Source organism: Boleophthalmus pectinirostris, unplaced genomic scaffold, assembly GCF_026225935.1.
Source record: "Boleophthalmus pectinirostris isolate CB_2022bp ecotype Guang Dong unplaced genomic scaffold, ASM2622593v1 HiC_scaffold_9, whole genome shotgun sequence".
NCBI lineage: Eukaryota > Metazoa > Chordata > Actinopteri > Gobiiformes > Gobiidae > Boleophthalmus > Boleophthalmus pectinirostris.
In genome coordinates this window covers 28293891-28311067 of record NW_026571541.1, presented here as the reverse complement: position 1 = coordinate 28311067, position 17177 = coordinate 28293891, and the positions used below count along the sequence as shown (strand labels likewise).

General features: G+C 39.1%; 1 protein-coding gene across 1 annotated transcript; it reads left to right on the top strand.

Annotated features, from left to right (window-relative positions):
* Positions 1-4869: 4869 nt before the first annotated feature.
* Positions 4870-16107, top strand: mlnr (motilin receptor). Its single transcript, XM_020937712.2, has 4 exons — positions 4870-4996; positions 8420-8849; positions 10921-11269; positions 15426-16107. Exons 2-4 carry the CDS (start codon positions 8430-8432, stop codon positions 15722-15724), a joined length of 1068 nt encoding a protein of 355 aa, XP_020793371.1. The 5' UTR covers positions 4870-4996; positions 8420-8429; the 3' UTR covers positions 15725-16107.
* The last annotated feature ends 1070 nt before the right edge of the window (positions 16108-17177 follow it).

Here is a 17177-nt window from a genome sequence, read left to right as displayed (position 1 = left end):
AAGATAAAATTAGTTTAAAATCAGCACCTTTCAGCTCATGTGCAGGAGTTAATGTTCTTATAATGAGCAAAAGTCTCAGTCACGAGGAGGATAATGTCCCTGGATGCTTTGGTCCTCATAGTGACATTTGAATGTGGAGTCATTAACGATGTGAAAGTGATCTCACCGGTTTAGGTCAGTTTGTCTCCTGATTCGGCTCGTGACTGGACTGGACAGTCTTCAAAACAAGGACAGAGGGGGAAGAGAAGGAGACGAGGGGGACAGAGCGAAACAGGTCTGAGCGGTCCTGTCGTTGTGGCAGGTAAACACTGATACTCACTGTGCACGCTTCACTTCATACGGACAGCTCGGATGGGAACAGGACAGACTGGTCGGAGGTTAGACCTGCTCCAGACCTCCTGTGTGAGGGAGACAACTGTGGAAACTTACACAACACAAAGTACGACCAGGTCACAGCGATGGTCTATGATAAAGATATTTATTGATGATGATAGATGTGATGGCCGGAGGGAGACTCAGGATGGGGGCTCTGTCTCAGGTGGTCAACCAATACAAGCATCACGAATTTCGGACTTCCGGTCATCGCACAATGCACACTGGGAAGGATTTTCCGAAAAAGTGAGCATCAAACCGTCATGTTGATGATTTCTACTGTCAAAGCCGATCTCTTCAAGTCTTTTGAACCATATCGCTTTGGTTTCTGGTTCTGATATTGTCATATTTTAGTTTTAGGATTCGGACATCGTAATTGTGTGGTTGTTGGATGTCGTAACAGCAGAAAACGGGCTTCGGAAGTTTTGCGAACTCCATAAATGTAAAAGGGAATCAGATGTTTGTGACTGCAAACCTCCGTTCAAACTGTTTCCCTTCTCAATGGAATAGAAAAACAGTGAAAGGTGAAGGCGATGGGCAGGATTGATCCACATGAAGGACCAAAAAGGAAACCTTTGTCTGCCTAAGAAATCATCCTGAGTTTACAGCAAACATTTTGTATGTGGAGCGCCAGCAAATCAAAATCACGTTTGTTAGGCGAGAGGTATAGAAGACAAACAGACTGAGCGAGGACTTTCTTGTTTAACTTTACAGCAAGATCACCTCTTGGTCGCTTTGCAGTGGAAGTTGTTTCTTGGCGAACAGCTGGTGCCTTTCACTTTGCCGTTGACTTTTTAAATTCATAACCAAGGTTGAACGAGGGATCGGGATTTTGCTTTGTTGGTGCTCCACATACAAAATGTTCACTGCAAACTCGGGATGATTTAGGCAGTCAAAGGTTATCTTTTTCGTCTTTCCTGTTTATCAGTCCTGCCCATCGCCTTCACCTTTCACTATTTTTCAACTCCTTTGGGAAGGGAAACAGTTTGAACAGAGTCACAGTCACACAAATCTGATTCCTTTTACATTTATGGAGTTTGCAAACTTCCGAAGCCCATTCCTCGAGCCATTTTCCGCTGTTAGGACATCCAACAACCACACAATTAACGATGTCCAAATCCCAAAACTAAAATATAACAATAACAGAACCAGAAACAAAAGTGATATGGTTCAAAAGACTCGAAGAGATCGGCTTTGACAACAGACGCATCCCACTGGGAAATCAAACATGGCAGTTTGATGCTCACTTTTTCGGAGAATCCTTCCCAGTATGCATCGCGCGATGACCGGAAGTCCGAAATTTGTGATGCATGTATTCAGAACTCCCCCTCCTTTGTACATGATGTCTTCAGGCTGAAAGATGAACAGAAGACACAGGTTGGGATGGAGGGGGTTGAGAGAGAGCAGAAACAGACGGTGTTTTCTTGATAGACCTGTATAAATAGGGTTTCTGGGTAATGTTGTTCGCTGGAGAGGAGCAGGAGGAGGGGAAGGTGTGATCCCGCTCTTGAATCTCAGGCACTCAACTCCATTTAGAGCTGAAGTACCCAACTTACTTTCTTATAAATGAGTCACTTTTTGTTTTTCTCCTTTCCCTTTTGCTGTTTTTTTCTCTTTGCCTTTAAGTGGATTGTAAAAGCAGAACTTTGGGGAAGAAATATAATCATAATTTGTAAGGAAAAGCCATGTGAGTCATATGGTAAAGTATGAAAAGTAGGGATGTAACAATATCCAAATCTCTCAGTACGACATTATCACGATATGCGTCTCACGGTACGATATTTATTGCGATATTTTGGAGCAGCTAATAGAATTGTATAGAGATTATTTATTGCTTCGTTCTGAATCATTACGTCACAATCCCAAAAATTCAAGTCAAAAACATGTTTCTTTATGTTGTCTGCACTGAAATGAATCATGGGATACGTAGTTGCCGATGTTTATAAGCTGTTGCTTCTAACAATGCATTTAACTAAAGGAACTTGTGATTCGATATATTGTAACAGCCCACGATATTATTGTGAGACTTTTCATGATCATGATCACGATATTTTGATTATTGTTACATCCCTAATGAAAAGTATTCGATTGTAACAGTAACTACACCCAGAGGTCAGTAATTAGAGCAGCCAAAACATGTACATAAGTAAGAGTAATGTCAAAATAATATAGAAGTACAAAGTCCAAGAAAGCACTCAAGTAAGAGTATAGAAGATTTTGGAGAAACTACTCAAATAAGAGTAACTTAAAGAGTAACAGTCAGGACGTAACATCTGATTTAATTGGAAGGAATTGAAATCGCAATAAAATAATGCACAAAAGGTTGTAGATAGTAGTTGTAGTTCTGTAGTATGTCATATCTGAAGGAGACGTGCAAGAAACAAATGTTGAATTTGAACTGTCAACATCAAGTTTTTGTCACTTGTAGAGAGTAACTACAACTTTCACTCAAGTAAGAGTACTGTTAAAAATATTACTCAAGTAGGAGTAAAAGTATGCCGCTGAAAAGTACTCTGAAAAGGACACTACATGCTTCTGGATGTGCCTTAATTATCCTTAAAGGTGCATTGTGTAACTTTTCTGGTGGAGGGTCTGTCAAAATCTTTTCTCCATGGAGATGTTTTTGCTTCGTCTGGAATGTTTCACAGTGTGGCATTAAACCTTTCTATTTTCATGGAGACCAAACCAGACCAAGTTACAGGTCAGATCTGTGGAGAGGCGACCCCACTCACAGTCACAATGCCTGTTTTTGTTGATATTTTTGCGCTATAAAACCACCTGTAATTGAATAAATGTAAAGTAGATCTGTTTAATGTCATACTGTGGAACATTCCAGGCAGAACAATGACATCTCCATGGAAACATCCCAACCAAAAAGTTACAGAATGCACCTTTAAATGCGCATCAAGGTTTAGTTATTATATCTTTGCCACGCTTTATTAAGACCAATTAAACAGTTATTATAAAGTGGTACCAACTTGTTTTGATGTTTTATTTATAATTTATTATGTTCACAGTTCAATTGATAAGCAGAGAAAGTATATTTATTCACACGGGGAAGCCAAAATAAATATTTAACACAAGCAAATAACCTGAAAGGGAAACACGGCGCTGGATTGAAAAACTGATTTAACTACAGTATTTGCCAAATTTCCATGTAATTTAGTGCCTTAAGTTTGATAAAATTTTAATAGAGTCTTTTAGTACTACTAATAATAATAACTACTACTACTACTACTACTACTACTACTACTACTACTACTACTACTACTACTACTACTACTACTACTACTACTACTAATAATAATAATAATAATACTTAAAACTTGTATAAAAGAAATGAGAAAGTTAATGAAAGGTGGTTTTAGAGATTTAGAGATGGATTTTCAGAGCGTTTTTAACAGGCCATGAAATCTCTCTGAAATGAAAACGAGTGTCTCCTTTGCTTCTTTGATTTATTTTAATGGTTTTGCCTTTTTATTTATTCATACATTCTCTTTTATTTAATCTGACTAGTTTTATTGCAGGTTTCACTGGAGGATTAGTGGAGTTAAATTTGATATTCTCTATTAGGGTTGTCAAAAGTTTGGAAAATCTTATATTAATCATAACTAAAGCTTCTAGTATTGAAACTAAATATTCATCTGAGCAGGTTTTGATAGTTTTAGAATGATCTAGTATGAAAGTATAAGAGCATATAGACCAGTAAACGCCCATGGACCACTGAAGGATTACACAGATATAAAACCACATGGTAATATAAAAGAAAGTATTATGATTTAATATTGAAAATTACATTCTTTTGTTTAATTGAAGAGTGTTTTTATTATAGTATTGGAATCAGTATTGAGTACTGAGATCAATATCGAAATCAAGTTTGACATTTTTGTATCATAACTATTTTTTCAATTCAATTTTTATTATTTTTTTCCACATTTTCAATTATTCCACAAAGGCGCACATTTATAGGTATATGTAAATATGTTCATACAATTGACATGCAGTTAATATTATGTACGCCAATATGTGTTTACTGTGAAAAAATCTCCACAGCGTGATTAATTTTTGTGGCTTGACAGGTTCGGTTTTGTGTTAAAGTACAACAGACAAGACAATATGAGATGAGATCGAGCATTCTCATGTTGGTACGGCTGCAAACTATAATTTTATTTAGTTTTTTACATGTGCAATTCACAGATTTTTTTGTTTATGAAATGTACAATATAAATGAATTGGCTTGAATAGTTTTGTGGACGTACTAGTATTTATATTTATATCAGTTACCAAGCTTTAAACACATTTAGTCCCAGATTTGCAGCAGTATTTACTCTCTGAAAAGAACAATGGGTGAAACCTCTCTACTCTGTGTTTTAATGCTGCCTGGGCTGTCATTATTTGATTATGGGGATGCTTTGCGTACACACACACACACACACACACACACAGACCCCCACCCGCCTGTTGACTCCTTTGGGTGCTGCTCAGAAGGAGGAGGAGGTGCTCTGCTCTTCTTTCTCCTCTCACCAGAGCTGGACTGTCTTTTGGACCAGGGACTAATCCGGACCATCTGGAGACTTTGGGGCTCACTGGAACTACGACGGTGGACATCTGGATCCCTGACAAAGTAAAGATAAAACTCATGTTTAATTTTGTATTTTAATAGGTTTAGATTCCAAAATTAATTTCTGACATGTCAATTTAAGCTGTTAGTAAAGTTAATTGGCAATCCTGAAATGCATGCCAGTTATTTAACCTAAAGTAGCTCTTTAAAATGACCTGTTACCTGATTTTTTGAGGCTTTTTGCAATTCAGTGTCATATACGTAACCCAGTTTTATTATTTTTGCTTATGTGTAAAGACATTTTAACCGCCTATTATATCATATCATGTCAATTTTTCATCTGTAACGCTAAATAAGTTGTAATTTTTGCTCAAATAAGAACAATTTAAGGCACATTTTGAAATTTTGAGAGATATCAGACAGCTTCTGTTTGATTTCCAGACTGCTTTGAGTCTTTTTTTCTTTACTCTTTGTAAATTCAATCAAAACAAATGTACAGAATTTAAAGAATTGACTGAGGTTTCGTCCATCTATAAGAAAACTGTTCACAAGTTCTATTTAAAATCCCAAAGATGTGAAGTTTCGGTGCTGGAGGAAAAGTATCGATCTTGTATTGGTGTTGCTAAAGGTGTAACCATGTGAACTCACTTAAATATAACTCGCTCAAGATTAGCCGCTGTGATAAAATGAATGTTTTATTTAAGTAGCGTGTAGATTTGATAATGACTAGAGCCACCATTAATATGTCGTCAGTGATTCAAAAACAATATACTATACTTTAAATACTCATGTTACCCTATTTTCTGATCTATGTTATAATGTTTCCTCATCAAAAACGTAAATGGAGTTGTGTTTTGTTTCATTCACTCATGTTTAACACACAAATCCTGCATATTTAGGCTGAGTTCTTCTCTCAGATGGGAAACATGAAGACATTTGATAATAAAGGAAGTCCTCCGCTGTATTTTTAAACTCCGTACACCTTCAACTGAATCATCTGGATGATTTCAGCTCTGGGATTTTCTGTCTCTACTGAACAAAAGGTAAAAATGTAGCTGTTAACTTGAGAACTACATCACAAAGTAGAACATTTTGAGCTTTGGAACTGTAGACAGACTGATAATAAAGTGTTACTCATACGTGAATGAAACAAAAAACACATCTCTAGGTATATTTTTGTTGCCTTAAAGCTCACTAGAGGCAATTTTGCGTAATACAGGCCATTTAATAAACACTTTCGATACTGGCTGGACCTTTCTTTGTGAAGTTTGCAGGTTTCTTTCAGGCATCGCTGTTTCCCCATCAACCCAAAACACACACAATTACTCAAATCCTCCAGCCAAGGTAGTCCCCGATCATGTCTAGCTCAAGATCTGGAGATGGGTCCCCTGCTCGTGACACGTTACCCGGGCAGCAGTGGAGGATGGGTCAAAAGCAGAGGACAAATTTCCCTATTTCGACAATATATAATAATAATAATGCATCAGTTTTATATAGCGCTTTTCTGGACACTCAAAGATGCTTTACAGCTTTACGCTTTACACTTTAAATAATATTTTTTATGCAAATAATCTCGTCAAGTCTTATATTACACAAAATTGTAGAGAGCCATCCAACCCATTATTTGTTCACCTTGAAGTGTTGGAAATGCATGATATTGTTGATTTAAGTCTCCTCAAAGTCATGCATAAAGCAAAGTGCAATGTTTTACCTGTAAATATTCAAAGACTGTTTCAGATGAGAGCAAACCACTACAATTTAAAAGGAACCTACATGTTTAAAAAACCCAGATTCAGAGCCAAGGTTATGGAGCGAAGCATCGCTGTGAAAGGAGTTATCGAGGAGTTAAATCAAGTGCAATGTTAGTTAATTAGTTAATTAGTTAGTTATTTATTTCAAACTTGCACATACAATTCGCAACATAACAATACAAATGCAGTTACAACCATGCACAGTTTGAGAAAGGTATGGATGAAACAAATCTTTTACATTTCCAATCCCTCCCCAATGTGTATGTATGAAAAAGGAAACTAGGTTGTTGTGCATAATAGTAAAGATTTCTGGTTACGACTGATTAATAATTGTGCCTGAACTGAAATGTACTGATTTGAAATGTTTTAAAGTGACTATCGGTGTTGAAAAGGAGGCAGATAACATAATATGACTCTTCTTTCTGCTCCTTTTCATTTACAAATGAAATAAATAAACAAATAAAAAAACAAATTCATTAAAAAATTGACTCTTGTGAGCTTTAAGTCATGTTATAATGTTGTTACATCTTCAAAAACAAACCTGGAGCTGTGTTTTGTTTCATTAACACCTTTATTTTTAATGTGTCTACATCTTCAATACTTAAAATGCTCTGTTCTAACTTGTGATGTCATGTAGTAAACCGTCTAGTGTTTTCCGATTCCTGATCTAGCCCCTGGAGAGAAATTAAATGGAGCGGAGGCACTAGGTGACGCCAGCGTGGCTATAAATATGCAGGATGTATGAACATAAACATGTATAAATGAAACAAAACACAACTCCAGGTCTGTTTGTGATGACGAAACAGGAAAACAGTGTAATATGGGCAGTGTTGGGGAGTAACAGATTACATGTACTGGAGTTACGTAATCAGAGTACAAATTATGAGTAACTGTGTTCAGTTACAGTTACTGTTTCAGTGAGTGGTAATTGGATTACAGTCACTTTGTTGAAATAAATGGATTACACAGCGGTACTTTCCTGTTTTCGCATTATTTTTATTTATTTTTATTTATTTATTTTTCGGTAACTCCACTCATTGTTGGAAACTAAACCAGGACTAAACCAGGTCTAAACCAGGACTAAACCAGGACTAAAACCAGGTCTAAACCAGGTCTAAACTAGATCTAAACCAGGACTAAAACCAGGTCTAAACCAGATCTAAACTAGATCTAAACCAGGACTAAAACCAGGTCTAAACCAGGACTAAACCAGGACTAAAACCAGGTCTAAACCAGATCTAAACCAGATCTAAACCAGATCTAAACCAGGTCTAAACCAGGACTAAACCAGGACTAAAACCAGGTCTAAACCAGATCTAAACCAGATCTAAACCAGGACTAAAACCAGGTCTAAACCAGGTCTAAACCACATCTAAACCAGATCTAAACCAGATCTAAACCAGGACTAAACCAGGACTAAAACAAGATTTAACAGGACTAAACGATGCTGCGCGGACATGTCTCCTCCTCTTCTATTAATAATATTTTTAATACGGTTAAGTGTCCTAGTCTTTGCTTCTCTACAGCAAATCAAGTAATCCAAATCCAAAGTATTCAGATTACGTTACTCACTTTAAGTCATTTAATGGATTACGTTACAAACTACATTTTGGGGTATGTAGTCTGTAATCTGTAGGGGAATACATTTTAAAAGTAACCTTCCCAACACTGAATATGGGTCATTTAATTAGTACACGGGGTCAATAATTGTGATTTAAAACCTCGTCTCTCGTAGCTCACCTGTCATGCCCTGGCGTCATCCCGAAGTGGAGTCCCCCAGCATGGAGCAGTACACCTGGGACGACCACCACTACGAGGGCTCGCTGTTCCCCACGTCCACCCTCATCCCCGTCACCGTCATCTGCATGCTCATCTTCATCGTGGGCGTCACCGGGAACACCATGACCATCCTCATCATCCAGCACTCCAAGGACATGAAGACCACCACCAACCTGTACCTGTCCAGCATGGCGGTGTCTGACCTCATCATCTTCCTCTGCTTGCCCTTTGACCTCTACCGGCTCTGGAAGTACGTGCCGTGGTTGTTCGGGGAGGCCGTGTGCAAGTTCTACCACTACATCTTCGAGGGGTGTACGTCGGCCACGATTCTGCACATCACGGCTCTGAGCATCGAGCGCTACCTGGCCATCAGCTTCCCCTTTAAAGTGAGTATGACACGTTTTGATTTGATTTTCTTTTTTTGATTTAATTTGGCGGGATAATACCTCAAAAACCCGCTGTTCCACCTCGTGATGTCGAGAGCTGGACATCATTAAGAAGTTGCCGATACGATACATATCTCGATACAAAGGCCACGATACGATACATATCTCGATCAGAGTCCTGCACCAGGGTATAAAGTTGGTGAAACGGGCAGGATTTAACATTTTGGAATTTTACGGCCGGGTATGCGGGCGGATAGTGAACTGGGTCAGGGCTAAATCAGTACTAAACCAGGACAAAACCAGAACTACACCAGGTCTAAACCAGGACTAAACCAGGGTTAAACCAGGACTATACCAGGACTAAACCAGGACTAAACCAGGACTATACCAGGACTATACCAGAAGTAAACCAGGACTATACCAGGTCTAAACCAGGACTAAATCAGGTCTAAACCAGGACTAAACCAGGTCTAAACCAGGACTAAATCAGGTCTAAACCAGGACAATACCAGGACTAAATCAGGACTGAACCAGGTCTAAACCAGGTCTAAACCAGGTCTAAACCAGGACTAAACCAGGTTTAAACCATGACTAAACCAGGACTATACCAGGACTACACCAGGACTAAACCAGGACTGAACCAGGTCTAAACCAGGTCTAAACCAGGTCTAAACCAGGACTAAACCAGGATTAAACCAGGACTATACCAGGACTACACCGGGACTAAACCAGGTCTAACACAGGTCTAAACCAGGACTAATCCAGGACTAATCCAGGACTAAACCAGGACTAAACCAGGTCTAAACCAGGTCTAAACCAGGTCTAAACCAGATCTAAACCAGATCTAAACCAGGACTACACCAGGACCAAACAAGGACTACACCAGGACTAAACCAGGACTAAATCAGGTCTAAATCAGGACTAAATCAGGTCTAAACCAGGACTAAACCAAGACTATACCAGGACTACACCAGGACTAAACCAGGTCTAAACCAGGTCTAAACCAGGACTAAACCAGAATCTAAACCAGGTCTAAACCAGGTCTAAACCAGGACTAATCCAGGACTAATCCAGGGCTAAACCAGGTCTAAACCAGGTCTAAACCAGGTCTAAACCAGATCTAAACCAGGACTACACCAGGACTAAACCAGGTCTAAACCAGGTCTAAACCAGGTCTAAACCAGGACTAATCTTAGAATTAAGAGAGAGAGAACTTTGAGCCCATGGAGCAGGGTGTTCCACAAAGCATGATTGGGCGACGGCTGGTCTTACCTCCATTTGGCACAGAGCTCTGTGTGATCCTTTCGCCCGCGGTCACCCAACAGTCTTCATCCCAACAGTAAGTCCTGGTTCAGTTCTGTTTTAGTCCTGGTTTAATCCTGGTTTAGTCCTCCTGGTTCAGTCCTGGAATCAGTTCCAGGTTAGCCTTGGTTCAGTCCGTGGCGTGTACGGCATCTCAATCAATGTTTCTTCTGCTCAGTAAATAATGACTGTGAAGTGATGTGAGTCGTGTCGCATCTGTGATTTGTATTCGTACTGAAGAAAGCGTAACCGTTTCATTTTATTTCGTGATTGTAATTCTTGAATTTGTAACGTTTCAATGCATAATCTGATGGATGCTTCAGTTAGAATGTTTTTAATTTGTGTGTGATTTATGACAGGCATGGGTGAGTAACGGGCGGCATAGTAATGGGTCCGGGGTCCGTCACCTGCTTGTTTCTATGGATATGTCATTGCTCTGCTTAAAATATTCCACATTATGACATTAAACAGCTCTACTTTACATTTATTCAATCACAGGTGGTTTTATAGATCAAAAATACGTAGAAAAACAGACTATCTGATTGTGAGCGGGTTCGCCTCTCCACAGATCTGACCTGTATCTTCGTCTGGTGTGGTTTCCATGATGATAAAAACATTTAAAGCCACACTGTGAAACATTTCTGACAAAGCAACAACATCTCCATGGAGAAAAGAAGGTGATGGAAGCTCCACCAGAAAAGTTACACAGTGCCACTTTAAGTGTGTTTTAGTAAAATGAGTAATCTAACTTTGTCGTGTGTACTTTTAGAGCAAAGTGGTGGTGACTCGGAGGAGGGTGCAGTACATCATCCTGGCCTTGTGGGGGTTTGCGCTGGTGTCCGCCGCTCCCACACTCTTCCTGGTCGGGGTGGAGTACGAGAACGAGACGCACCCAGACTTCGATACGGGGCAGTGTAAGCACACGAGCTACGCCATCAGCTCGGGACAGCTGCACATCATGCTCTGGGTGTCCACCACGTACTTCTTCTGCCCCATGCTCTGCCTCATCTTCCTCTACGGCTCCATCGGCTGCAAACTGTGGAAGAGCAAGAGCGACATGCAGGGCCCCTGTGCTCTGGCCCGAGAGAGGTCCCACAGGCAGACCGTCAAGATCCTAGGTCAGTGGGTTAGCGGCATTTTATTTACATTTGTTGTATTTACAGTAGACGTGGGGGAACAAAGCGATCTGTTGTCCAGGGCCCCAGGGTTTAGGGGCCCAGAATTGGACCCTTTTCTTATTGATTTATATGAAAAGGGGGGCTCATGTGAGGCTTCATGCCCCGGGCACCCAAATTTCTGTTGACGGACCTGGTTATAGTTATGAGTTATGTAATCAGGCCCATCGACAGGAATTTGAGGGCCTGGGGCAAGAAGTCTCACATGGGCCCCTCTTTAATATTAATTAATAGGAAGAAGGTCCAATTCTGGGCCCCTAAAACCCTGGAGCCCTGGACAACAGACCCCTTTATTCCCCCGTGTCTACTGCCTTGACTATAACGATATATAATTTATAAATTTTGTTGTTTATTTGTATAAAATGAACACAGATTTTCATTATTTTCAGCCTTAGTATAATTCAGCCTGTAGTGGTTTTACATCTTATTTCTTATTTTCTTATTTATTTTGTAAAGGGGCACCACATATTAATGAACATTAAAAATGTAAATATGTAAAGATTAAAGTCAGCATGGCTCATTTCCATCTTCAGTCCCTCGGCAGGTTGATATAAATCAACAATCACACAAAAGTACATAAAACCAGCACACTCACTGTACACACAACACACTCACTATACACACAAATTAATTTCAAACAGTTCATTTGAAGTTAAAAGTCAAGAATTTAAGAGTTAAACCAAGAGTTAAACCAACAACCCCTCAATATAAAAGAAAATGTAATTTGGTTAAACATGGTTTAAAACCACTGTTTTAAAGCTTTAGAAAATGCTGCCAGAGTTGAAAGTATCTGATATAAATATGTGATTAGATGGTGATAGATCTTAGGTGCAATATCGATTAAATCAGGTTGACTATTTCATTATATCATTGTTATACCGATAATACCGATATGTCCTGGTGTTGCTTAAGAGAAAAGTGGTAGATACAGCAAACAGCCTCGTCAGCAGTCAATAAACACAAAGTCAGAATGCTCAGATGGTTTGTAGTACTTTACCTCAAACCAAGTTTGGGTTGAATTTCGGCAGCAGCATGTGTAGGTGCCCCGGTTCAGTTTCTTTCCAGAATCCAAGAGAATGAATATTTGTTTGTGTCTGGGGTTTTGGTAGCCTGATTCATCAGACGATTTCATTTCGATTTCAATTCCTTGCAGCATTAATATTCGTTCCCTCAATGGTAGGCAGGTACTTTTTTTATAAATTTAATTGTTGCTATTTGGTTGTGACGTATGTAATGCGCCGCTAACAGGGCTAACTGGTATATTAAGCCTTTCCCAAATCCCGTAGGAAGAAGGACAATAACATTTTTACCCTTGATGAAATTCACCAAACATTCTTTTTGTTTCGGCTTTAAATCCTGGATCTCGGGAATCCTAGCCAACACAGAATGTATGGCTTTTCACTGATTGGCTGGTGCCCAGACTTGCACTTCTGTGGTTCTCAGAAACCTTCTAGTGTATTCCGATTCCTGACCCAGTCACTGGAGAGAAATTAAATTGAGCAGAGACACAATGTGGCACCAGCCTGACTAGGGTTTTGTATCAAACAGGCGTGGAAACATAATACAGTCAGGTTATGATTATGGAAGGTACATAGTTTAAAATCTTTGGTATGAGCAATATTTGATCAATTCTGATTTTAAATCTGATATTAATGATTGGGAAGATTGGACAGAATCCATTCTAGATTATATTAGATTTTTAAACAGACATGTTCCTGATTGTTGCAATGACGCAAACGATGTCCCACTTCCAGGCACACTTGTGGCGTACAGAGCTGCAGACCTTGTATTACAATAAACCAGATGTGAATGATCCAAACACATAATCATAAACCGTACGTGATCATGTTAATGCAGCTTGTTAGCTGAGCACAGTTGGGCGTTGTGTGTATTTGGAGAATCCCAAATTGGATTGCCATCAGCCGCCTGCATTCAGTAATGACTATTTCCATGTGTACAGCTCTATATGTCTGTCTTTTACCCATTACCGTCATCAGCACTAGATATGTTTTCTCCATCAAATCTGTCTGTAAGTTAATGTTGTCACAATACAAATATTCTGCATTTTTGATATAAAGGAAAAGGAATGCCTGGTGATAAAGAAGAAACTCTTTTTCATATTAAACAACTGAATGTAATAGTTGTATGTTACGTAATAATGTGTCTTAAACTAGTTCTAATATACAGTAGATATAGGCTGTTCTAAAACATTTTGGAATTTAATATTTTTTCATTATTAGCACGAGCTCTAGAACAGGGGTGTCAATCTCAAATTCACAGAGCGCCAAAATTAAAATCTGGTACTAAGTCGTTTCAGCAACATCTGCTCATGTTTTCTCTTCTTTCGAGATATGTAATGTTAAACTTTTCTTATTAAAATAAATGTTTAATAATAGTTTTGCTTAAACTTTGAATCCAGAGAAAGTATAATATAAAATAATAACAACATTTTAAATAAATAATGTCTCTATAGCCGATCTGTAGCCGGCGGGCAGGTCTAATACATATTTGATATGATCTCGCGGTCCAAATATAATTATATCCTGAGTTTGACATGTGTGCTCTAGAAGCTCTAGCACTTGTTTTGATACACGTTTTAGCATTAATTAGTAACAGTGTTTGTTTTTTTGTAGGCCATATGTATTTTGCAATAAAAACTGACATGACCTGTGTAATTACAGAAACGGGCAGTGATAATATCTGTTTAGTTTGTCTCATTACCGATATCAGTACCCCAGATAACCTTGTGTACTTTTCATTTTAAACTTAAAAATCACTGCTCTTATTAAACGGTCTCAAGAATAAAACAATATTCACCTTCTGAAATAGTGTTAATGTGGATAAGGATGAGTCATGCGTGCAGTGAATGGAAGAGTCAGTGTGTTTACATCTGTGAGTGGGCTGCCTTTTCAGAACATGCGTTAATAAATGTCAAAGCTGATCATAAGCCATAGCTCTCGTCTTACACTCATTCTCTTAATCACAGCCCCATTATGAACCACCAGGATGAAGCAACTGTTACGTATCAGAGTCAGGGCGCAGGATTTGTGAGGTTTTGGCAAGAAATGAGAGATTTTAAATTAGATTGCCCTCTAGGATTGTCAAAAGTAGTGAAAATCAGATTAAAATTTATCTATTACATAAAGGTGAGTTGTTGTACAGTTGTAGGGAGTATTATCTTGTTACATAAGGGTGAGTTGTACAGTTGTAGGGAGTATTATCTGTTACATAAAGGTGAGTTGTTATACAGTTGTAGGGAGTATTATCTGTTACATAAGGGTGAGTTGTTGTACAGTTGTAGGGAGTATTATCTATGACAAAGACTTAAATCATAGTGAACAAATATTTTAATAAGAATGATTCATGGTTCGTACTCAAAATTAGATTAGATTAGAATTAGGTTAGATTATTATAAAGCGTAAAAAAAAACCAAAAAAACTAAATAAATACAGTTAAATGTAGATCTAATCCTGCTGAAATCTGCTTCAACTTCTAGAAATTTGGAATTCTTACGTGGAAGTTTTGATAAAATGCAATTCTTAATCAATCAGTACCATCTTTTAAATCACTAGGGGTGAGTTAAGGCTACATTTATATGATGACGGTCTTGGGTATGCATGCATGCCAGGCGGCTCGGTGGTGCCACTAGGTGATGATGTATGTGACATAAATGTGAGCAGATCTGACCAGAGTTTTGCGTCTTGGGCAGTGTAGACGGAAACGCTACGGCGGAGCGTATTCAACTTTTCCACTCTAGAGGGTGGTTTCAGATTTTTGCGTTTTTAAGACCCAAAAACACCGTCACCATTTAAACAAAAGGCACTTCCGGTAAAATATTTTGTCGCTTTTACCTGCAAGCATTCTCACGTAAAAAGGCTCTAATATAAGTCCAAAATATAAATAAATATAAATCAAAATCACTTCTTAAAACCCACTTTTATCATCAGGTCTTTTAATGAAATGTCTCTATTTTTATGTGTGTGTCTTTTTTTGTATTTTCTATGTTTTGTATTTTATCTTCTGGGTGTAAAGGTTATTATTTTTATTTCTTGAATCCAACCTATTATGCTGTATTGACTGGCCTGTGTGTGCTCCTCAGTGGTGGTGGTCCTGGCCTTCATCATCTGCTGGCTGCCGTATCACATCGGCCGGAACCTCTTCGCTCAGGTGGACGACTACGAAACGGCCATGGTGAGTCAGAACTTCAACATGGCGTCTATGGTCCTGTGTTACCTGAGCGCGTCCATCAACCCCGTGGTCTATAACCTGATGTCGAGGAAATACCGAGCGGCCGCCAAACGCCTTTTCGTGCTGCAGCAGAGGTCCAGACAGGCCCAGCGCGGACAGAGGCCCCTGTGTGTGGTGGAGCACATGACCGAGAGTCTCACAGGAGTCTGAAGGATCTAAACACGCCGTCATGTTGGATTTGTGATGGTTGGAGGTGGAAGCTACTAAAGCTGCTAACATAGAAATAGACAGGTTTAATGTGGATGCTATGTACTGTAACTGAATGACGGGGAAAATACTACATTTAATGTTTTTCAGTTTTGTGATAAAACAATATGAAGCAAAAAATTATGTACATGAAGCAAAAAATGATGTAAATTTACTTTCACGTTGGGTTTTTGGTGTGATGTGTCTGCCAGTAAAGCTTAAATGAATTATAAGGGGAATCTTAATTAAATATATATATTTTTCAGACTGTACCCACTGAAAACTAGACTTTTGTGCAATTTGTAAGTCGTTTCATAACAAAATTGTGAATTCTAATGATGTTTATATTTTAGGGACAGTGTAATATTGAGTTGTTTAGTTATGTTTAAACATATTTTTGTTGTAATTATATTTTCAGTCTAACTACTGTTGAATGTAATGCAGTAATACATTTTATATTCAATCTTTCTCTCATATTTAATCCAATAACTTCATTTAGACTAATTTGATTTTGTTTATTTAGAATGCAGAACCTGTATTTGTAGTAGAAACAAGTTGAGATCCACAGACACAGGTTGAGACGGGGCTGTGTTCAGTCTGGAGTGTGGCTTACTGCTGCCACTTAAACCACCTTCTCTTCTTCTTGTTCTTCTTGTCTACCTCGGCTTGGAGCCCCTACGCTATGGCCTTGGTCTGCTGCAGCTGGGAGAGCCAGCGAGAAGAGCTGCCTCTGCAGGGCCAGCTTCTGCTCCTGTTCCTTCAGAGCTCCTGTTGTGTGCTCATCAGAAGATCTTGTCCTTGCTCTCAGCCTCAGCCCTAAGTGCCCTTTTCTTGTCCTTATACCTCTCTGTTTTCTGGGTCCTTTTCTTCATGGCTACCTCCTGTTTCTCTATGGTGTCACGGGTTTACTCGAGCTCTTCAAAGACTTCTCAGCTGTAGTAGTGACTGTTGGCTTTCTTCGTCTTCAGTTGTTCTTTGAAGTGCTCCACCTCAGCCTCTTTCCTTAGGGTAATCGTCTGCTGCTCTCAGGAGAGTTGAGTTCTCCGCTTAAAGACCTTGCACATACATTACAGTATTCATTAACCGTCTGTCTCTGTTTTGGTGGTTTTTGCCTAAACTCCACGATTATCTCCTTATCCTCTTTAGCATCACTCAGCTGTTTCTGTAGCTCCTTCACTTACTTCTCAAGGGCTTCTTTCTGCTGGACCTCTTTTTCCAGCTCCTTCAGTCTCAATCTCTTTTTAGCATTGACATAGAGCTGTTCTTGGCAAGCTCTTTGGACCTCCTGAAGGTGCAGTCCCAAGTCCTCCACTAGGGGGCTCTCTTCAGGGTGTAGAGAGGCGGAGCGTGTTGGTGGAGCCTGAGCTGTAAACCTCATGTATTGATGCTTGGGTTTTCTGTCGTTCTTCTTCATGTC